This window comes from Rhinolophus sinicus, chromosome 12, assembly GCF_057876585.1.
Source record: "Rhinolophus sinicus isolate RSI-liver-muscle chromosome 12, RSI-T2T, whole genome shotgun sequence".
In the NCBI taxonomy this organism is placed as follows: Eukaryota; Metazoa; Chordata; class Mammalia; order Chiroptera; family Rhinolophidae; genus Rhinolophus; species Rhinolophus sinicus.
Window position 1 is genome coordinate 42,091,607 of NC_142512.1, and position 22,637 is coordinate 42,114,243.

At 47.9% G+C, this 22,637-nt stretch overlaps 1 protein-coding gene and 1 long non-coding RNA gene across 4 annotated transcripts; one reads left to right on the plus strand and one right to left on the minus strand.

Annotated features, from left to right (window-relative positions):
• Positions 1-2,218: 2,218 nt before the first annotated feature.
• Positions 2,219-22,208, plus strand: DBF4B (DBF4B-CDC7 kinase regulatory subunit). 3 transcript variants are annotated; one of them, XM_019752330.3, is made up of 13 exons: positions 2,219-2,504; positions 2,976-3,038; positions 5,862-6,019; positions 8,076-8,261; positions 8,704-8,754; positions 9,278-9,365; positions 10,508-10,581; positions 12,205-12,238; positions 13,715-13,760; positions 16,033-16,149; positions 18,818-18,926; positions 19,077-19,201; positions 20,087-22,208. In XM_019752330.3, the coding sequence occupies exons 2-13, from the start codon at positions 3,005-3,007 to the stop codon at positions 21,030-21,032; spliced, it is 1,968 nt and encodes a 655-aa protein (XP_019607889.3). In that variant the 5' UTR covers positions 2,219-2,504; positions 2,976-3,004; the 3' UTR covers positions 21,033-22,208. The 3 variants fall into 3 exon arrangements, with proteins under 3 accessions (XP_019607889.3, XP_019607890.3, XP_019607891.3); XM_019752331.3 differs by lacking the exon at positions 2,219-2,504 and adding an exon at positions 2,518-2,615; XM_019752332.3 differs by lacking the exon at positions 2,219-2,504 and adding an exon at positions 2,653-2,812.
• On the minus strand, positions 8,749-15,265 carry LOC141568870 (uncharacterized). The gene is made up of 3 exons (XR_012492105.2): positions 15,099-15,265; positions 9,256-9,387; positions 8,749-8,878 (listed from the first exon to the last, which is right to left on the minus strand). It is a non-coding gene; the product is annotated as an uncharacterized LOC141568870 (long non-coding RNA).
• Positions 22,209-22,637: the final 429 nt, after the last annotated feature.

Here is a 22,637-nt window from a genome sequence, read left to right on the forward strand (position 1 = left end):
TGTCAGATTTTAAAATCCCTGTATCAATTTTCTTTCTCCATTTTGCCTTAAATTGGGAGGCAGCAGAGAGCAATGTTAAGAGCATGGCCTTGGAAGTCAGACTGCCTGGGTTCGAATCCCAGTGCTAATACACCCTGGCAGTGTGACTTCAAGCAAGATATAACCTCAGTATTCCCACGTGTAAAATGGACGTAGTTATTACCTACCTCCTAGGATTGTTCTGGGGATTACACTCATTACTATTTTTAAAGCACTTTGAACATCATAGAAAGCACTCCATCTGTATTTGTAAAATAAAATAAATACATCTGCATCCCTTTTCTGTGTCATTATTTCACAGGTATAAACACCATACGGCCAGTAGATACTGAAATGCTGCAGTAGATACCTTTATTACATAAGTCATATCACATATGTGTGAGTATATCTGCAGAATAACAATTAGACATGGGGTTGCTGGGTGGAAAAATATGTACATTTGTAATTTTGCTAGATAGCGCCAAATTGCCTTATACAGGAGGCTGTACTAGCAAAATTGATCTTTTCCAGTCTGTTAAGTGAAAAATGGTATTTTGGTATAGATTTAATTTGCATTTCTATTACTTTAAATGAGGTTGAGCATATTTGAATGCTCTTTGTATTTCCTTGTCTGTGAATGTTCTCTTTCGCTTACCCATTTTCATTTGGGTTGTTGGTCTTTTCTGTATCTCTCTGTACAAATTTTTAAGGAAATTAGCCCTTGTTCTGTGCTATGAGCTGGATTTTCTTTTCTTTTTTTTTTTTTTTTTTTAAATTCTAAGCACTTCCCTTCAGGAATCAAGAAATATGGTGAGAAAGAAAATTTTGAATTATTATCTCAAAATATTTTCTGCCACATAGTAAAAGCTGCCTTTTTCTGGTCGTTGACTTTGTGCTAAACACATCTTTAATCTTTAAAACCTCACTACTTGGTAGAAAATATTATCTTCATTTTACAAATAAAAAACTGAAGATCCAAGAAATTCATTCATTCATTCAACAAATAATCATCAAGCACCTACTCTGTTCTTTACTTTAGGGATATAACAGTGAGTAAAACAGAAAAGGTCTTTGTTCTTATAGGCTTACATTGCCGGGGGGAAGGGGGAATATGGAGATTAAACAAGTAAACAAATAAGATATGTTCTGATAGTGGGAAGTGCTGGGAAGGAAATAAACCGGAGTGGTGTACCTGGCAAGGAATGGGGGAGCCACTGTTAGGTTGAGTGGTCTCAGAAGTCCTATCTGAAAAAGTGAGATTTGATCTGATGCCTAAAAGGAAACAGAAGATCTGGGAAGTGGAACTGTTAGTGCAAAGGCCCTGAGGCAGGAAAGAGCTAGGCTTGTTCAACACAGAGAAGTTTGGTCTGAGGAACAAACAGGGAAAGCCACCAGGAGTTTTTGAAAAGAAAGGTAATTTGATCCGATTATATTTGCATCAGTCAGGATAGGCTAGGTTAGCAATTCTGAAAGTTTTGGTTTCAGGCCCTTTTCCATTTTTAAAAATTGAGGATCCCAAACAGCTTTTTTGTTTATGTATTAATTATCTGTTGTTGTGTACAAGTCACCCCCAAATTGAATGACTTAACACAACAATAATCATTTATTTTTCTCTGGATTCCTGTGGACCTGGAATTTGGGAGCAGCTTGGCTGGGATTTTCCGACTTGGGATCTCATGAGGTTGCAGTCATCTGAAAGCTTGACTAGGGTTGCAGGATCTGCTTGCAAGATGCCTCAATTACTCGAGCGCTGGCTGTTAACAGGAAGCCTCAGTTTGTCTGTACGGTGAACTTATTCACAGTGTGTTCATGTCATGAATGCTGGCTTCCCCCGTAACTGGCCATCCAGGAAACAGCAATACAAATGTTGAAATATCTTTTATGACCCAGCCTCAGAAACCGTACATTGTCATTTCCTCCTTATTCTATCGGTCCATAGCCCTATTTGATGTGGGCATGAATGCCAAGAATCCAGGATCATTCCAGACCCTCTTGGACACTGGCCACCACAATGTGGGTACATGTATTCTTAAATTTATATTTATACAAATATATGGTGATGGAAGGAGAACTGACTCTGGGTGGTGAACACACAATGTGATATATAGATGATATAATACAGAATTGTACACTTAAGCCTATGTAACTTTACTAACAATTGCCACCCCAAAAAACTTAAAAAAAAAAAAAAATCACTAAAACTAATCCCAAACTTGCGGAAGGATTCGCTGAAGTAATATTGTCCTTCTAGGGCTCCCGTAGGGCAGTCCTGCGACTATTATATTGTTTTAGGGGCGGAGCCCACAGGAAATTTAAACCGTAGCCGCGACCGAGGGCGCCTAGAGAATGATGTTATAGTTGCAGAGCAACAGCCAGCGCTCCGGAGTCTGAAAATGCTCTTGGCGTCCGCGAATGTAATACGGCGGCCTTGAAAAACGAGTACGGAGGCCGAGAAAGAGCCGAGAATTTGGGGGAGCCGCGAAAGGGTACGGATGCCGGGAAGGGGAATAAGGAGTGAGAAGGAAAGCGGAAAAGGGTCCTAAGAGTTGTAGAGAGGATAACGGGGTCGGGTAGTAGGCACAGGAATTGGAGAGTGGGTAGGTGCAGAAGGTGGGGAGGTCAGAGGGGCCAGGAAGCGTCGCAGTTGAGATCTGAGGGTGCAGAGGGACTGAGGGGACAGGAGCCTGGAGGGAGGCACGGGCTTTGAAATGTACAAGGGGTGGCCAGGAGGCCCCGGGAGTTGAGGAAGGAGTCTGAAAGGAGGAGGAGGGACTGAGGGACAATTGCCTGGAAAGTAGCGCGGGAGTTGAGATGGGTTGTGGGTAGGGGTGTACTTACGTCTTGCTGTTGCTGGTAGCCGCGTTGGGGACTGTGCGGGATTTGGGGGGCGAGGGAGGAGATGGTGGAAGGTCGAAGGCCAGGGAAGGTGGTTCAGCTGCTGTTTTGTCCATTTTCAGGCGACGATTGCCTTGAGCTGGAGAATTCAATGGCTGAGAGTAGGCTCCGGCCTCCGGACCTAGGTAGGTAACAGATCAAAACTAGTGATGCGAGGTTCAAGTTGTTACTCCTGCCCCAGAGCCTCTTGGGAGGAAAAGGCCGAGAAATGTTAGCCTTGTTGGGGTATTCTTAGTGGATTTGTGTGTGTGGTTATGTTGAGGGATGTCATTGATCATTTAGGAATTCACGGTAAAGGTCAAACAAGAGCTTTCTGTCTGATATTACGAACAAGATTAGCAGACAGATGGGCAGTCAGTGTAGAGCTTATTAAAGCCCTATTCATGGTTATTTTTACCGTAAAATTCTTAACTTTATCAATAAACTTAAACACCCCTATCCAATTATGTAAGTATTTTAGTCACTTCCCTGGATACTTTCCCCCTCCCCCTCCCAGTATCATCTAGCTTTAGTTCTGGATTATTACAGATACACCATTTGGTTGTTGCCCTTTAAACAGTAGTATCCTTTACTAAGTTACTTACTCTTCCTTCCCATGTCTTGTTGCTTTCTTCTGGATCTATCTCTCTTTTTGCTGGAGAACTTTCTCCCAAAGTGTTTTCAACAGGGGGCTTTCGGAGGCTTGTATGCCTGAGAATATCTTTATTTCACCTTGTATTTAAATTCTTGGGTCAAAGTGTTTTTCCTTCAACACATTAAAAAACTACAGTAATTTCTTCTTGCAAAAAGTAGATGCTGTTGAGAATTGATGTCAGTCTGATTCTTGTTTCTTTGTACCTGCTTTTCACTTTAGAAAGTTTAGATTATTCTCTTTATATTTGTTCTGAAAATTCAGTATGACTATGTGTGGATTTTAGAAGGTTTTAGTAGTTTTGTATTTACATTATTATGATTATGTAAAGGTTATTCACAGCTGAGCCATATAGTAAACTATGAAATATGCTCTGTTTTCTTTGTATGGATCACTAATTCACGTCCAAACTCTTTACCAGAAGCCTTTTTTTTTTTTAACCAGAATCTTTTCTCAATACTTTCAAATTCATCAGAGAATCTGTCAGTTTCTTCTTTGTCTGGGAGACATACCTTCTGAGACCATTTGTCTTAGTACTCAGGTCTCCTCCAGCTGTGCACTAGACCTGTCCCACTGATTTCATCCTAGGATCTCCCTTCATCATTCTATGGAATTCCCTTTGCTTCTTTTCTATGTAGATTCCCTATATGCTAAACTCCATACTTTCTTCTCTTTACTTCCTGTTTTGGATAGAGTACATCTTCCAGTATACTTTCCTGAGGAAGGGTACATTCAAGGACATTTTTTGACATCTTGCAAGTCTGACAGTTCTATGCTATTTACATTCAAATAATAATTCACCTAGGTGAAGAGTTCTAGGTAGGAAATAGTTTTCCCTCAGAGTTTTGAAGACACATTCCATCTTCTCTTAGCTTCCATTGTGCCATAGTAAAAAGTCTGATGGTGTAAATATTTTCTAGCCTCCTGAATACTCCAAGGGCCTAGACTTGCCCTATCTCTGACCCACCCCTCCCCTCATCTAGCATTATTGATCTCTGGCAACAATCTTATTATTACTGACTATCTTTCTAACTTCCAAATTACTCATTATTATTATTGGTTTATATGGTCAGTGGTTGTTTAGATTTATACATATTTTTACCAGTTTTTTTGGCATTTCACTCCTTCCTGCTAGGTTCTGTTTCCTTCTTTCCAAAGTACACCTTTTGAAGTCTTTTAGTAATAATTGGTTGGTGATAAACTGTCTGGAGTTTTGTTTATTTGAAAAATGTATTTTATCCCCATTCTTGAATAGTTGCTTAGTCGGATATAAAATTCTAAGTTGACATTTATTTTCTCACAGCATTTTAAATACTTATTTTAATAAAATTATTTACTAATGTAAATACTTTATAGTCTATAGCTGATCATTCTTTTTGGCGCTCTCAGGGATCTAATCTGGCTGTCTCTTATCTCTGGTGATTCTTATCCATGGAGGCTTGTTTCCTTCGTGTATTTTATAGTGTTAAAGAGTGAGCTAATGTTTGATGATGCTTTTATCTGAGGAACTTCTGGGAACTCTGACTGAGCTGTCCACCCCTAGAGTTGTTTTGCTTTTGATTCTTAGAAGTATGCCCAAAGTGTTATTAGCTGGGATTACTTTTTACATTAATTTCTGTTTGGTGGTGGTGGTCGTAGGTTCTTAGACCAACCACATAAGTGGTATGAATTTGAATTCCAAACTCTTGGGAGGCCTGTGGTTTTGAGCTCTCAGGGAGACTTTCCTTTCACGCAGAGCCCAGGCTAAAATAGATAATATTCCTTTTTGTCTCTTCTGGTAGATGGATTATTTTCTGTTTTACCTTTTCTCCTAGATTCATGCAAGAGTTCTCAATACTTTTCTTTACCTGCTATTCCGGTTTTTATGATTCTAGTATCCTCCCTTGCTTTTTTTGAGGATATTTATCATCCTTTAAAATTCTTTTTCTGTCTGGTCCATTGCTTACAACAGATAGATAACCTATACCAAGGAAAGCATCTTTCATAGTACTTGCTTTCTTTCGTTGCCTCATATTTTCTTAAAAGCTAATGTTCGTTCACTTGAGACTATTAGCTACACTGATTGGTAATGTGCTCCTGGAAGGAAGATCCAAAGGCTTAGACCCAGTCTTATGCCCCTCCAGTGAGTTTAGGGACTGGGGGTTGGATAGAGGAGGAAAACCAGCCCATGGCAGGAACACTAACCTCACATTTGTCTTTGTATGCCCAGGGCCTAGCCGGGTGCACACCACACACAGGCTGTTGGTGAGGGTGCTTGACTTGTAGGACTCCGTCTTACCTTAAGTTTCTCACTTTGTTCCTCTTTGTTGTTTTCTAGGGGCTCAGCTAAGAGTTTCCAGTTGTCTGGGAAAATGCCAGAAAAGCTCACCAGATGCTGGGAGGCGGCAACCCTTTTCTGGAAAGTCCTTTTACTTGGATTTGCCTGCTGGCAAGAATCTCCAGTTTTTGACGGGGGCCATCCAGCAGCTGGGTGGGGTATGTAACCTGCTTCTCTCCTGTGGTACCATGTGCCTTGGCAGGTTGTAGGGTAGGAGCTGGAGATGGATTATTATCTGTGTCTTCCAGATATGAAAAGTGGTATCACTACATTTTCCAAAGCAATTTTCCGTATAAACCATTTTTTTTAAATAAAGTTAATTTGTTTGCTAATGAAAAAAATATATAATATCTGTTCATTCTTGAAATTTTGGAAAATATGGATCTGCTCCAAGTGCCAACAATTATTTTGATGTATTTATTTTCTTCTGGACTCTCTTCTCTTCTCCCTTTTCTCTTTCTTTCTTTCTTTCTTTCTTTTTCTCTCTCTTTTTTTCTTTCACGGCTTTACTGAGATAAAATTCACATACCATACAATTCACACATTTAAACTATATAATTCACTGGTTTTTAGTATATTCACAGAGATGTGCAGGTGCGATTACACAGTCAATTTTAGAACATTTTTATCACCCCAAAAAAGAAACCCATACCCATTGTCAGTTACTCCTCATTTCCTCTCAACATCCCAACCCTGGGTAACCACTTATCTACTTCAGTCTTTTTTTCCTGTGTTTTTTTTTTTAATGCTTATTTTCTGTGTAGCTATGATCATGAATACATTTTTAATTACCAGCGTTTTGCCCATAACCTTACAACATTAGCACTTTCCTATTATTATTGCCCCTCATATGCATTATTTGTATTGAGAATATAATATTCTTTTGAGTGGATTATTAATTTACTTAACTTACCCTATGGACATTTAGATTATTTCTAAATTCTAGCTCTTATAAATAACACCGGTGAACAAGTTTGGGTAAAAAGCATTTGCTGTATTTGAGTCCTTTAAAATATTTTTAAAGCAGAGTTATGTCATGTGATACTTTTAGTAAAGGGTTGACAGGGATGTCTCTTGTGTTTAGGAAATAGGATGACAGTGCTTGGTCCAAAGCGGGCAGGTAACTGGGGAAACTGCCCGAATAGGCTTGGGATGCAGAGGCTCTTTGGTTGTCAAACTAACAGAAACTCAAGGATGTAGAGACTCAGCAGTGGGGATGGACTGAATGACAATTATATACACAAACTGGCCCCAAATTACAGTTTGAACTTTTAATCTCTTCTGTCATTTAGCCTTTGCTGTATAAAAAGCCACCCTGGAATTTGGGCTTAAAACAAATGATTATTTCTTACTGTTCTGTGGATTGGCTGGATGGTTTCACTGCTGGTTTCATCAGGGCCTCACTCCTGCAGCTGCATTTGGCTGCAGGGTCAGCTGGGCTGGAAGGGCCTCACTCACGTATCTGATAGTTGGTTCCGTCTGCCTCTGTGGCTTCTCATACTCATACATTGCATGAGAAGCTTCTTTTATGCACTGTATGAATTCTATTGTGTGGATACAGTAAGTGAGACCAGCCAACATACACAGTGGTCTCAGGGCAGCCTTCCCTCCAGGGAGGTGAAGGGAGAAGCTACAAGGCCTCTTGAGGCCTAGGCTTTAGAACTCACACCCATTACTTTGCCATGTTGGGCTCTCGAAATACAAAGATGAATCAGACCCCGTCAGTGCCCATGAGGGGCTTATAGGTAAGGTGAGCAACACCTATGCAGCTGAATAGTAGCCAAACCCTTTCTGGTTTCATATTTTAGGTTTCTTTTGGTAGTGCAGTCAAGTTTACAGGTGTGGTGTCTGGATGTCCCAGTGTATCTTCATGGAAAAACCATGGCTTACCCAAGCTACCCTTTAATCCTGTCCAGCCCCTTCAGTGTGCTGTCGTTCTGTACAAACTTGAACTGGTCAAATAACTGAAAGCCTATGGCCTGGAGCATAGGCAGTTCTGGAGACAAAAACCTGTATTATATTATATTATATATAATCCCTATTATATCTCAGGATGATGTCTCCTTGGGGGCCCAGCGCAGAACTGCATTTGGTCTATTTAAAGACATTGATTCTAGAACTTCTGGCAGCCAAGATTTCCTTCCCCAAGCTCTCAGTATTGATGATTCCACATCTGCCCTTTGGTTTTCAGCCACCTCTGTGATCTGGTTTCAGGTAATTGAGGGTTTTCTGAGCAAAGAAGTAAGTTACATCGTGTCTAGCCGCAGGGAGGCGAAGACAGAGAGCAGTGGGATGAGCCACAGAGGGTGCTCCAGCCCCAGCGACGTCAGAGTGGAAATGTCGTCCATGACCGATGCCAAAGGCAGCCACAACAGGCCTTCACAGAAACCCGTAGACTCGGTAAGAACCTCATGGAGCAGGAAAGGTGTGTTCTATACACAAAGAAAGGAAGCCTCGGTGAGCCCTTTGAAGCAGTCTCTGGTTTTAGTTTCATCCAGTTTAATTGAATTTCTCATTTGAATTCTGGGGCTAAAAATATTTTATCACAACTCTGGATCTAAACACTTCACAACATGCTCCCTCCATGGTATTTCTTTTATGATGTATTGTCATCTTTTATGGGACTGCAGAGTCAGGTTCAAAAATAACACCCTGTTTCCCTGAAAATAAGACCTAGCTGGACAATCAGTTCTAATGCATCTTTTGGAGCAAAAATTAATATAAGACCTGTTATTACATTATATTATATCACATCATGTCATATCATATCATATCATATCATATCATATCATATCATATCACATTATAAGAGCATGCCTCATTGCTCTTCTCTTCCCATCAGGTGCCTATGAGCAGAGGGAAAGAGCTTCTACAGAAGGCCATCAGAAACCAGGTGAGCTGAGGGAGACAGGTGGAGGTGAATGTCTCTGACACACGGAGGGTGAAGTGGCAGGAGGAGGAGTTACGGAGATCTTGTGAGAAGAGTCATTAAAGTGACATCAAGATGGGTGCATTGGCTGTGATGAGAGAAGATGACTTGTTAGACGTGGGCTGCAGGGCGGGAAAAGTCTGCAGCCAGCATAGCTCCCTGCTCCACCGTGGTGATGGGTATTTATTGCTGCATGCTGAGAGCTTTCCTCAGAGGACCTTCCAACAGACAGCTCTCTTCTAAGCTGGTGTTCCTTCCTAGTTACAAAGTGGCCGGAGCAGAGCGCGCATGTGGATAGACCAGCAGTCCATCACCGCCTGACGTGGCCTGTGTGGAGGGTGGGGGTCTCCCTGGGGGTGGGGGTAGACTCTTCCACAACATCCCTCCATGTGGATGACCCAGAGCTCCCAGACAGGACAACCTGTCTCTGTAGTGTTCAGGTTTTGTGACGTGTCATTCTCCTACCTGACGGCTTTGTCTTTTCCAGGGAAGCAGCAGCGGAGGAGGCAGTGGGAGCAGCAGCAGCCTCCTGACCAATGCCCGCTCCTGGGGAGTGAGGATTCTGCATGTGGATGGTACCGTTTCTGCCCGGGGTTCCTGTGGAGGGGAGAGTTGGTGACTGACAGGGAACGTCCGCTTTTAGAGGGATCACAGTTGTGGAAGCTGGCTGGAAGCTAGGTGGACTAGGTTACTATGTCGATCCACAAAGGTGGGAGGGTGTGGAGACCAGCAGTAATGAGAGCAGAGTGTCAGTACTGGAAGGTGCCATTCCGTTTAACCTGCTCAACAGCATTTCCGCAAGCTGGTGTCATGATCTGGTTTTACAAATAGGGAAATAATCCTAATATCCACTAATGACCACTTATCAGGTATTTACTCTGTGCTAAGAGTTACCTCATTTAATCCTCACCGCAGCCCTCTGCCTAGCATACAAAGGAGGAAATTGAGCCTGAGAGGGATTAAGTAAATTATCCACGGGCTCACCAGGAGTGAGTATTGTGGCCCAACCTGGTTTGGCCCAACTGAAATCCACATTCTTTCTTTTCTATAGGGTTGCCTCACACTGTCACCACCTGTCTGCAGGTTGTAATAAATTTACACTAGAATAGCTGTCCTGAATCGGCTGGCAATGACTGGCCCCCCAACTCCAGTTTGAGTCTGCGGGTTTTCTCTGATCCATGAAGGGGGCTGGTCCAGATCCAGCTTGCGATCTTCCAGTGGTTAGAGAACTATGTGGGAAGGTGCAGGTCTGGGGTGTGTGGGGGTTCCATCGTCACTGGAAAATCAGCCATGTCTGACTTGAAGTAGTTTCCTGCCTTCCTGTGTGTTAGAGAAGCTCCAGCATGTATAACCCCTGTTGGGTCTTCCCTCCTAAGGATACATCTGAGTAACTCAGATGGCTTGGCCTGCCCCACAGAAACAGCTCTTTAGTGGTACCTTAAAGCCCTTTGTGAGCCATAAGGCACCTCGAGTTGTATTCAGTGCTACAAAAGAGTGTGGAGCCAGTTCAGGTCCTTTCCCAGAGATGGAGGACCCAGCCCTTTCTTTTATTATCAGCAAGTGCAGAAGTGCCACATAGCCAGAAGGTGGCAGGCCAGGCTGGTGTGATCCAATGTGGCAGGCCGGGTGAGACTTTTGAGTCCCCCAGCCCCAGGAAGGGCCTTTGCTGGGGAAATGAGCGGGAGCCTTTCGCCACAGCCCTCTGTTTTCTCCACAGAAATGATGATGCACGTGCAGCAACTCTCTCTAGATGCTTTCTGTGTGAAGAAACAAGGGCCAAAGAAGCCAGAGGTAGGTCATCCTGCCGAACCGAAGGGAAATAAATGGATGGTTTGCAAACTGTGAAGTCTGTTACTACTTTACTAAATCTATGACTGCCCCCTCCTCCCGCCGATGGCCATCCTGGAAAGAGAAAGAGGAATGTAGCCTCTTAGTTAGCTCACCCCTGGTGTCCACAACCTGGCCTCTCTCCCCCGCCCCACCCACCCCCGTGCTACCTGCAATCTTCCCGTGATGCACTGAGGCATTCACTGCAGCCAGGGTCATGGACTGCCTGTGGGTAGTCCTGGCCTAGATAAGACGTAAATGCGCATGGCCTGCTGGCCAGGCTGCCTTTCTGGGGACAACTCTTGGCCTGGGAATGAGCCTGCAGATAGCATGGGTGGGGGCAGGGGTGTGCAGTCTGAAAGAGCTGCCATATTCCAAATTCTGGTTTGGCTTTTCCTTCCTTTGCTGGAGTCAGAACTGTGTGTACCACATCAAGAGAGCCTGGGCTAATTTAAAGCCACAGTGCCTTCACCCAGCCTGACTCTGAGGAAGGACTAAGCCCTGCTGGTTCACCCAGGGCCTGGCACCCAGGAGCAGGACCAACAGCAGTAGCAGAGCACATCCATACCTGATGAAGCGCGTGGCCTCGGTGCCCCTCGCTTCACACCGTATGGTCTGGGGGTCTTTTGCTGCTGCTAAATAGATTTGCGTGGTCACAGTTGGAAAAGGTAATACAGTGAAAGTTTCTGCCCTCTACCTTCTGTTCCGCAGCCGTCACGCTCCCTCCCTGAGATAACAGTGTGAGTAGTTCCTCAGGTATCCTTCCAGGACTCATGCATTTACAAGATGTGTCAAAAATTCCCCCTTTTATGCAAATGCACGGTATTTTCACTTTGCATTGTTCACTTAATCTATTTTGTAGATAATTGGGAGTCTTGGAGTGAGTTCTGGGTGCAGTCGGCTCATTGGAGAGGGGATGTGGAAGGCTTCTTTGGGTTGTCTTGCCCTGGACGTGTGGCCTGGAGGAGGGCTAGCCGTCCCGTGGGCTCACTGGATCACGCATCCCGCCCCCAGCCCCCAACTCTGATTTCTTCATTTTCTACCATTTAGTTTTTAGTATTAGCTTTGTTTGACCTTGGCCTGAATGTTGGTTTTCACCAACAGTCAGGTTACACAAGATAGGGCACAGGAAAGCAAAAGGCATTGTCTTCACGCTTGTCCTGTACACTGACCTGGAATGGCCTTGTATTTACAAGCTACCATTCAGTGAGCACCTGCTCCGTGTTAGGTCCATTAGCTGCTTTTAATTTCATTTGCACCACATCCGATGAGGTGGTGAGTGCTCCTCACATCACAGGCCGTGCAGCTCCAGTTCCCGCCCAGGCCTGTGGGTGCCACAGTTCTTGCTGTTGCTCCGCCCTGCATTCCCTGCACAAAGTCAGCTTGAGATTCACACGCAATGCGCACCCCTCATCATGTCCCTGGAGAAGCGGAGGGAGCCATTGTGCTCAGGTCTGCTCTAGCTCAGGGCCCAGCCGACAGGAGGAAGCCAAGTGGGGCAGACTCACAGCCACTCAGCTCACCAGCCCGGCTCCTCGACCCCCCGGGCTCCCTCACGTCCCTAACCTATTTTCCCTTTCCATTTAGGGAACATGTCCAGCAGAGTCAAGAACGCGGAAAGGTCAGTGTAGTAGCTGTTCCTCATCTAATTGCAATCCCTCCCTCCCTAAATGCTTCCCTGTGACTCCTTCTGTGGCAGCATCTGCTCACTTTTCTGCGGCAGGAAGTGAGTCCAGGTTGTGTTGCCCAGTTTGGGCTTTGGAAAGGAGAGCAGTGGGGGAGGGGCACCCATGAGCCAGTCTCGAGCTGCTGGGCTGGGGTTCTCCTTAGATCCAAGACCCCATGCGGTCACTCTGGCTCCTGTGTCCTCTGGCTATTTCTGGCCATCGATTGAAGTTCTGAATCCTTTTTCCTCTGATTCAGGAGCAGTTTGGGGTGGGCAGTTTGACAGCTGCCTACCACTTTCAGAAATGCCAAACTCCCTGAAATTGACAAACAGGCAGATTGATGGGCCCAGCTCCCGGCTTTTCTTGGACAGCAGGAGAGTTTCTCCCCCTGGATGTTTCTCCCAAAGATGCTCTTTAAGTAGCATTTATTCGTGCACAAACAGGAGCTAAGAAAAGTCACTTGGCACCTCTTGTGTTTGAAATCTGTGGGGAAATTGATTTTAATAACTGTCTCTGTTAATTAGAGAAGGAATTGCCCCCAAAAAAGTAATTAAAGGGAGCTGCTGCCGTGCAAGGAGAAAGGCTGCTAATTTTTGTTTGGGGACTGGTGGCTACCTCGAGTGGACTGGAAGCTGTGAGGTGCCAGCCTCTGTGGAGATTTGGTGGCTGTTAGTTCTGCCCAGGCTTCCAGCCCCTTTGACAGGACTTCTGGTCACCATGGGAAGGTAGAAGTGGTTCTCAATGCTTAAGAGATTTTGTACATTGTGCAAATAACTAGCTAGTAGCAGAGAATGAGTCTCTTGATTAATTGACTCCAAGTGTGTCTTCCCAGAACCCCTTTGCCCTTTTTTGTTTCCAGAATCAGATTTCACCTTTGATATTTTTTTTGTTTGTTTTTTTGCTATCCTTCTGCTAAGATCTCTAAACACTCTTCAGCTCTCTTTCTCTCTGCTCCTCCCTCCAAAAAACCCCCAGGGTCCTCAAGGAGAATTCTGCCTGGGAGTGTTTGCAGGCCCCTCAGGATTCTGAGACACCAGGAGTAAAGGTCTGGGAAGGAGCTGAGGCTTTTAGCAGAAATGGGCAGGGGCTGGGGTTTTCCCCCCAGCTAGGTTCCCAATGGTTGGTTGGCAGCCTGCAGAACCCACATGCAGAAGGGTCCTCCGTCCTGCTGAGGGATGGCACGCCTTGGAGTCCCTGCAACCTCTCCCCACAAGAGTAGAACTCTTTCTCCCAGGGTAGAGGCTAGATGAGATGGGAGTGGGTGCCTCCCCTCTGCCAAATGGAAAGGCACACCTTGGGGCAGCGTGTGTTCCAGCTCTGAGGCTCTTAGGCTTTGGCAGGGCCTTGCCTCTCTGAACATTTCCTGTGTGTGCAGTGCAGGCTCTGTGCCGGAGCAGACAGATGCTAATGTGTGCACTCTTCCTTTCCAGTGGCCAGACTGAAAGCACCATTCCTCAAAATCGAAGATGAGAGCAGGTGAGTGGGGCCTCCTCCTTCTCCCCTCACCCTGACCAGGCCCACGTGGAGGAGAGGTCCCAAGCTGAGATGCTGTCAGCCCTGCACCTTTGTCTTCCCAGAAGCTGGTTTCTCCCTGTGTCATAGAGAAGTCTCACACAGACCAAGAGGAGCCTCTGAGGCGTGCGCAGCCGGCACTCCTCTTGGTCATGAGTCAGACAGAGGTTAATGACCCTCTGTGTGAATTGCCTCCTCCGAATGCTCGGCTTTTACGAGCTCATCATGTCCCATCCAAGCTCATTATTTCTTTGCATTTTCTGCTAGGTGAATGCTGACACTTACTATCGAATCATGGCTGGGCCCAGTGCAGTCATCTTGGCTGATGTGAGGGCGCTAGGAGTGGTACTGGGATTCCCTTTACACCTGATGAAGCCTCTTGGTTTTGCTGTGCAGAACCCTTGATATGTCACGGTATCTCGTGACAACCCTGGGTGGAAAATAGCATGTGGAGAGTCCATCCTCTTTCTAGTGGGGAAACTGAGGTCAGAGAAATTAGGGACTTGTACGTTATTAATGAATCTTAGCTGAGGCTGGAATCCAGTGTCCTGACTGTCCTGCCTGGCGCTCTCGCCACTCTGCCCTGTCCACCATTAGGGCCTTTTCTTATCTAGAGCAGGAGGGTCACGTTGATGATAATCTGATGAGCCATTAGCCACCTGGGTTAGCACTGACTCTATAATAAATACCGTGTTTCCCCGGAAATAAGACCTAGCCAGACAATCGGCTCTAATGCGTCTAATGCGACCGGGTCTTATTTTACTGTAATATGAGACCAGGTCTTATGTTAATGTTTGCTCCCAAAGACACATTAGAGCTGATTGTCCGGCTAGGTCTTATTTCCGGGGAAACACGGTACTAAAGCAAAAGTCCATGTGAATCTATAATTATTTCAAAACAAAAAGTTTTTTAAAAGAGAAAAAGCCCATGTGTGCCCAGCAGAGACTCCTGGGACCAGAGTTTTCTGGGTCCCTCAACCATAGGCAGAACAGCTACAGACCCAGCCCTGGGAGCCTGGCATGCCTGCCCATCCTCCAGAGGGGCTTGGGTGCCCTTCTGGCCCCTGCACATGGTATAGAGTTGGCTTTGGGGGCCCAAAGTGAGTGGAAAGAACACGGATGGCAAGAGGTGCTGTCCTCTCCAGTTCCAGTAGGATGTAGTACACGTCCGTTATTCCCAGCCCCTTCACAACCACATAAATACAAGTAGTCACAACTCGAATGCAGTGGATGAGAGATACCGCCAGTGCCGCAGCATCTCTCATTGCACATGGCAAGCACCGGTGATGTCACTGTCACTTACGTGCCCCTAGCATCATAGGCAACGGGATATCCAAGTGGAGCTGAGGTTTCTCGTGGTTCTTTTTATGTGCTGTTCTGAAGCAGGTGCTCTTCGAAGTCCGATAGCCTTGCTATCAACTTTCCAGCCTCCTAAGCAGAAACAAAACAACACTGAAAAGAAAGACAGCGGGTACCAGGGCTGTGGAGAGCATCCCCTTCTCCTTAAGGGTCTAAGAAGCCTCATTGTTAATTTCAGTCCTGGGGCCACAGGGCTCTCACCACGCCCCCCAGGAATGCCTGACGCTGCCAGGAGCACAGGCCATGGTACCAAACATGGGGTGCCCACAGTTTATGAGCAGGGTTTGCTGAGTGTCCACACCACCAGATCTGGCTCTGAAAGTCTCTTGAATGTGAGCAACTTGAGGCAGACCACCAAAACTACTCAGTATGGATCTGACTACCAGAACCTGCACTGCGCCTCTTTTCCATTCAGAACCACCCCTCAGATGGCGCAGGGGAGCCAAAGTGTTCCTTTTCATGGAGCAGGAAAGTCATAGCTCTAGTGTAAACATCCTTGCCTTTAGATTCTGCTCAAGTCCTCAATGGTTGTTTAGGGTCAAGAAACAAAATGGAAAGGTGGGAAGAACTAGACGTGCCTTCCAGTGGCCACTCACTGGGCCACTCACTAGGTCTTGGGTGAGTCCCAAAACCCTTTGGGCTTCGTTTCCTCCACTTGTTGCACTCGGGGTGGCTATAGGATTTAGCTGAGGCTTGAAAAATCGACGGGGAGAACATAAGTATTCATTTAAACCTAGCAAGGGTGATGCGTTTGAGATCCTAAAAGATGTGTGGGTGAGCCCACTTTATCAGGATTGGGACTCTAGGGGTTGGGCTGCTCCCCCTCCCATCCTTTCCCTTCCCCTCTGTAGTCAAAGTGGAAGTTTTCTGTGTTTCAGGAAGTTTCGTCCTTTCCACCATCAGTTTAAATCCTTTCCTGAAATTTCTTTTCTGGGACCCAAAGCTGCAAGTCCCTTTGAGGCTCCGACGACCACGGGCAGCTCGCACCGTACCAGGTGGGTCTTTCTGGTTCCTGAACAACAAGGGCTGGTTACAGGCCAAATTCCACTTGGGGGCCTGCTGGTCAGATTTGGGAATGGCCATGTGTTAGCTCCTTAGGCGAAGTCTATTCTGGGAACTTCGCCCAGGGAAGAGAGACATGAGGAGTGTAAGAGTGTTCATCCATCTTATTCAGTGTTCTCCGTTCCTACTGAAGAATTTGACTTGTGTCCAGAGGACAATCGGCTGGTTTCTAAAACTCCGAGCTGTAACCACCTTCATCAGAATCCCCTGGGGTCCCATTAAAAATGCAGGTTCCTGGACTCCACTCCACACCTACAGAATCACAGTCTCTGCTGATGGAACCCCAAAAGCTGCATCCTCCCAAACTCCCCGGGTGATGTGATACACATCAAAATTTGAGGCCTTTGGGCTAACCGTGAGGAATAGCTAAGGTTATTAGTTATCTGGGGACCTCCTGCATTGTGTGGCCCAAAGTGGCTTGTAGGCTTGTTGGTATTCCTACTTGTCAGATCTGTGAGAATGTGAGCTTTTACTGACCAAAGTGCAGAAGAAACACCGCTCGGGTGATAACCTACGTGCCTTCTCAGACCTTCTTGAACTTCTGGGCCACAGGGTTAGTTCATAAAGCAGGAGAATAGGACAGGACAGACTCTCAGCCTGAGAGTTCCCAGGGCCAAGGAGGGCCTGCGGGTTCCACCCGCAGACAGAGGTGGCGGGGTCAGAAAATAGTGCAAATGGGAGGAAAAACAGAAGGGAATGTGGCAGTAGATGGGGAAGGGAGGAAGGAGACAATTGGCAGAGGTGAAGTCCGAGTGCCCTTCACCTTTCCCCAGAGGCACAGGGGATACCATAGAATGCCAGCCAAGGGGCAGGGGGCTCGGGGCTAGGAGATGGTGCTAGGCCTGGGGTGGCTTCAGGATCGCAGAGGAGCGAGAGGTTGTAAAGGGAAGCTGAAGCAATGAAGCTTGGTGTCTACACATGAGGAGCATGGAGATGTGTGGTGTGTGTGTGTGTGTGTGTGTGTGTGTGTGTGTGTGTGTGTGTGTGTGTAGAAAATCTGTGGGAGAGAATGTTTAATTTTTTTAAATTTTAAAATTATTATTTTGGTTCAAAATTCAAGTGTTACAAAGGGCTTGAAGTGGAAAGTCTATATCCCCCACCCACCCTCTAATCTTCAGCTCGTGGGTCTGTCTCCAGAGACTGTGCACTTCTGTGCGCAGAAGTACGTCGTGTACCTCTCGTTCCTCTTGTTACATAAAGAGAAGCTTAACATTCACTGTGCTGGATCTTGCTTTTCCCTTACTACATCCTACATTCATTTCCTATTAGTACCTAAAAAGCATCGTCATTCCTTTCTATGGCTGCAGGGTATTCCACTGCCTGGATTTTTTATTTAACCAGTCTCTTACTGATGGATGCTTAGATTATTTCCAGTTTTTTTGCTACTATAAACAATGCTGCAGTGAATAGTCACGTTCAGAGAAAATTTGATTGTTCAAGTACATTTGTGAAATAAATTCCTAAAAGTGGAAATGCTGGGTCAGAGGGCGCCTGCACTTACAATTTTGATAAACGTGGCCAAACTGCTTTTCACGGAGGGGGTGCTGGTGAACACTCTGACCCGCCTGTTTCCCCACCCCCTTGGCTCGTGCTGTCAGCTGTCAGAATTGGTGACTCCTGCCAATCTGATAGGTTACAAACCATATCTCAGTGTGATTCTAATTTTGATTCCTTATTATGAACGAGGTTAAGTATGTTTTCATATGTTTTTGGATCATATGACTCTCTTTGTGTACACCTTCTGCATACTGTTTACCCATTCCTCTATTTGGTTATTGATCATTTCTTAGGGATCTGTCAGGGGCCCTTCATGTAGTAGGGAAATGAGCCCTTTGCTGTGTTATTAGTTATAAATGTTACCGCCCCCACACCTAGTTTGTAGTTGGTCTTTTAACTTTGCTTATGTTTTCTGTCATGCGTTTTTTAAAACTGCGTGTAGTTGAAGTGATCAGCTCTTTTGGGTTTTGTGTCATACTTAGAAAGTCCTTAAAGGGGAATGTTTTGGATTTGTTGAGTTGGTTGGGACAGCCAAATATTAATAGCAATGCCCTATAGGCCATTAGAAGACATAGGAACTGAAATTCAGACGAGAAGTCAGGTTTGAGAAAAAGATGTGAAAGTCTTCAGTGAACATGGCAGCTGTGCAAGGGACAAGTAGTAAGCAGAAGGGAGAAGCCAGACTGAACCAAGGGAAGGGGACATCGACAGTGGAGGGGGTCAAAGGCAGGACAGTCCCCCCTGCTGTTGATGCCTTTTCCCTTTCATTTCACACATCAAGTGAACGTGGGCTTCGGTATGAGCACAGAGCTGCACTTGTCCTTCTAAGGATTCTTGCTGCTGCCACCCCCATTCCCACCTGTGGTTTGAGATGTGTGGGTAGGGAAAGGACAGAGCTAGGACAGGGTGCCCGCGGGGAGGTCTCATCTTCCTTCTTGCCTCTCCTGCCACCTTTGGACGAGTGGTGCTGAGTGGAGCAGGCCTGCCTGTGCCTGCTCAGCTCTGTCCATTGCCCCCTGGCCTGGGCCCCAGGCCCTGGAGCAGCAGTTCCTGCTCTGAGAGCCCCAGCAGTGACCACTTTGTCCCACCTTGTGCCCTCCCCAGAGAACCCAAGGACCGAGAACCAAGCCCACAATCAGTGGCTCGCACCATGCCCAGGAGGAAGAAAGGCTACTGCGAGTGCTGCCAAGAGGCCTTTGAGGAGCTCCATGGGGTGAGCCCCTTCCCCGCTAAGCAGCTTCTCCCCGGGCTGTTTTGAGCGAGCCTTTCCCGCCTAGTCTCTCCACCCTGGTGTGGCTGGGAGGTCTGCGGGCACCCTGCCCTGGCCGTCTAATGCCCTGTGCCTCCTCTCACCCCCGGACAGCATCTCCAGAGTGCCCAGCACCAGGGCTTTGCCCTAGAAGCCCACCCGTATGCACAAGTCGATCGGATCATTGCCCAGCTCAGCCACAGCTTTGCAGACATCCCTTTCCAGGCCAGCCGCCCCAGGTGAGCGCCGCGGTGCAGCCCTGCCAGGGGTGACAAGCACAGCTGCAGTCACTTTTCTGTTACCACCCTCTCCAGGTGGGAAGGAACCTCAGGTTGGTGACAGCATGGACCAAGCTATGGTATTTTTCTCTTTCCTCCCCTTTCTGTTATGTTTGATTTAGAGATAAAGTCAGAGGGTGGGGAGAGACCTCTGTTTGTGGCTTTAGCCGATTGGGACTGGGCCCAGACCAGAGCGTGGCTACCTTCCTCACACATGGGCATTGCCACAGTTATGGGGGCTGAGGAAGCAGCTCGGCATACCTCTGGTCATGTGCCTGTCTGGCCTTCTCAAGTGGGGAGAGGGGTTCCTGGGTCCCTCCCAGGTGAGTGAAGAGCGAGGTCTTTCTGCCTCTCTAGAAATTACTCCCAGAAAGGATTGCAGGGGTTTCAGTGGAATTCCAGGGCTCAGTGAGCTTCCCGCTGCTGCCCACCAAGGAGCTGTAGCTTTACCTCTCACCCCAAGTCTGTACCTTGGGGTGACTCCCTGGGCTCAGCTTGGACAGCCAGGCTCCGTGCTACTTCCTGCAGCCGCCAAAGAGCACAGCTTCCTCTCTGAACTTACTCAATGGAACAGCCTCTAACCTGTCCCTCTGGCAAGCCCCGACCACAGGCCACAGAGAGGCTCAAACAGTGCTGGCCACTACTGCAGGATCATACCCCAAAATCAGGCCTTTCACAGGGCCCCAGAGTGGGCAGCTCTCTTCAGCAACCGAAAACCCAGAAAGGTAGTACCATGCATGCTCCACCACCTCCCCACCTTGCCCTCAGCCTGCTGGGGAGGATCCCAGCTTGCCCCCTGCTCTGGAGTTGAGGCCTATGACATACAGTATATTTCTGTCCTCACAGGCAGCCAGGCTCGCCGGCTTCGGATCATGACCCTCTGTGTCCTGAGACTGTGCCTCGCAGCCAGCCCTCCGATGCCGGGGCATCATCTTCCAGGATGAGGGAGAAAGACGACCACCAGGCCCCAGGCATCCTGGAACAGGATGGGATAGTGGGTGGCATGAAGGCACCAGCTGAACACATGGGGGCTGGCAAGACACCTGGACCAGCAGCAAGCTGCCAAGAGCTGGGGGGGTCGGTTGGTACCACTGTGGACCCCCCAGGGACACCGGTGTCCAATAGCCCTGCTTGCCATTGCCTCCTGACCAACTCCAGTTTTGCGGACCTCTCCTCTGACACAGACCTGGCACGTGTTGGCCACAAAAGGAAGGTTCAGTTCTCTAGTGGCAATGCCGAAAAGAGGCCAGGGGTGCCCTGGCCACAGGCCTCATTCTTTGCCCCAAGAGGCCCCCGTCCCTGTGGCACCGGGCCAACCAATAGCAGACATCTTTCTTTTCCCCTTCCAGGCCATGAACCCAAGCCTCTGGCCTCCCTCCTGCCCTCTTGCCACCCACAGACCAGCCTCTCCTCCTCCGACCCCTCCCTCTCGCAACCCACAGACAGGCCATCAGAGCTCTGGGCCACACAGCCCCCCTGGCCGGGAGGAGGATATTCCCCAGGACCTGAGGATTCTGAGTGTGCAGCCCCTGGCTCTGTCTCCCAGCAGGCTGACCAGCTTCCCAGCTGCCCCGCAGGTCCAGGCCAGCTGTCAGCCCACCTGCATTCAGCTGTGGGCATGCAACCCCCAGGAAGACCTGTGGAGAGCCAGGCTACCTCTCTCCCCCACTGTCTGCCAGCCAGTAGGGGAGCCAGCTGCTCCCGATGGTTGTGGGGCCCCCAGCCTCTCCCAGTCCCTTGCCTCCCCGTCTCCCAGCCCCAGCCCAGCACCAACAGAGAACTGCTCCTGTGAGTCCCTGAGGGCACACAGCTCTTCATGGGGCCAGACAGCTCCTGACTCAGGGCCAGGTACACAGGTAGAAGTTATGCCTCTGCTAAGTGTTAACACACCCAGCCAGGCAGACCCATACGGAGGAGCAGTGCCCCAGTGGAGCCAGAAGGAGTCCCAGGGCCTGGCCTTTGAAGTCCAAGGGAACAGCAGTTGTCATGGCCAAGCTCTGTGGGTCGACAGAGCCAGTCCTTCCACCCACACAGTCTTCAAGTAGGATGGAGAGTCTGGGCTTGGGGGCTGCCCTCCTACTCCTACCTCCAGCCATGTTCCTGACCCGGCCGTGATCTGTGATGGGCTTGTCCATCACTTGCCAGGAGGCCAAGGCAAGGTTGGCATAGGGGGGAGTCACAAGCTGGAGCAGCAGAAGCCCTGGCCCCGCTTCCTGTCCCTCCGCAGGCACTTGCCTCGGGTTAGTTATCAGTGTTCCCTACCACCAGCCTCCTTTCCCACAAGCATGTGGCTCTCCTGCTTTCCAAAATGCCTTGTTTGTGTCCCCTCTTCCCCCCCCCCCCCCCCCCCCCGCGCTGTGCACTCATCCTCAGGAACATACGAAGCAGAGGAGGGGCTCGGCTGCTGCACTTGCAGAGCTCCCCCCCTGCACTTAGTGGGGGCCCAGCACTGACCTTTCCCCTGAGCCCAGGATACGGCCAGAGCCCCCTCGGGGAACAGACCCCTGTCTGCTCTTCCCTGCCTCAGTCCGGGGTTCTGTTCCAGGGTCAGTGGCTCACGTGCCAACTTCTCCATCACTCTCTTTCCTCCCTCCCCAAGGACCTCCCCCCATTTCTTTCAGCCAAGCCATTAATCTGGAGACAGATAGGTTTGCTATCGATTCTTTGGCCACTTTTTTTTTTTATTACATTTTGTACTGTGGTTCTATTCATCCTTCTGTGCCTGTGTGTTTGTCTCTTTAAATGTTGAAGCTACCAGAAGCCTGGTGCTATTCTGTGACTCCTTTTGGAGGAAGAAAGGGGGGGCCTAGCTGTGGGTGAGGACCTGAGTTGTTAGTTTGGAAATAGAGCAACTGTGTGTATAAGCCTCAGAGGTCATGTTTGGCCTTTTTATGCCATTCCTGTTAAACTTCACAATTAATTTGGTTTAGGAACTAAATAAAGTTGTTAATGACAAATAGCAAAGAAATGGGGCTGGAGTCCAGTGTGCCAGGCCTTCATCTGCCCTCCAGTTACCCAAGCAGGGCTGAGGGCCCAGCTGACATGGACAGAATAGTTGGATGGGGGCCTCCGGCAAGTGGGAGAGCATGTGAATGCCACCACCCTCCAGAGGCCTGGCCCCTGTGGGCTGAGGGCAGGTAGGGCTGCGTCTGTCCAGTTTCAGGTCACTCACTTGGTCCTACTGTCCACTGAATGGCGGCCTGCAGAAGGCATGTTCGCCACCCACTCCCAAGAAAAGGCCTTTGCTCTGACTAGGTCCCTAGGAAGGGCCCTCTTCCCTTCCCTGGGGCCTAGACAGTGACTTCCTTCTGTGCCCTGGTGTGACATGGGGATGCCTCGTCCCCCAGTGCCTTTCCCATAAGGCTGCCTCTCTGGATGAAAAGTTCCCCTCACCCTC

Bases quoted from the DNA above. Each gene is read 5' to 3' on its own strand.
- DBF4B (XM_019752330.3), top strand. From the start codon at position 3,005: ATGGCTGAGAGTAGGCTCCGGCCTCCGGACCTAG. The intron at 8,755-9,277 runs GTGAGCTGAGGG...TGTCTTTTCCAG, and splicing joins AGAAGGCCATCAGAAACCAG to GGAAGCAGCAGCGGAGGAGG. The intron at 16,150-18,817 runs GTGGGTCTTTCT...TGCCCTCCCCAG, and splicing joins GGCAGCTCGCACCGTACCAG to AGAACCCAAGGACCGAGAAC.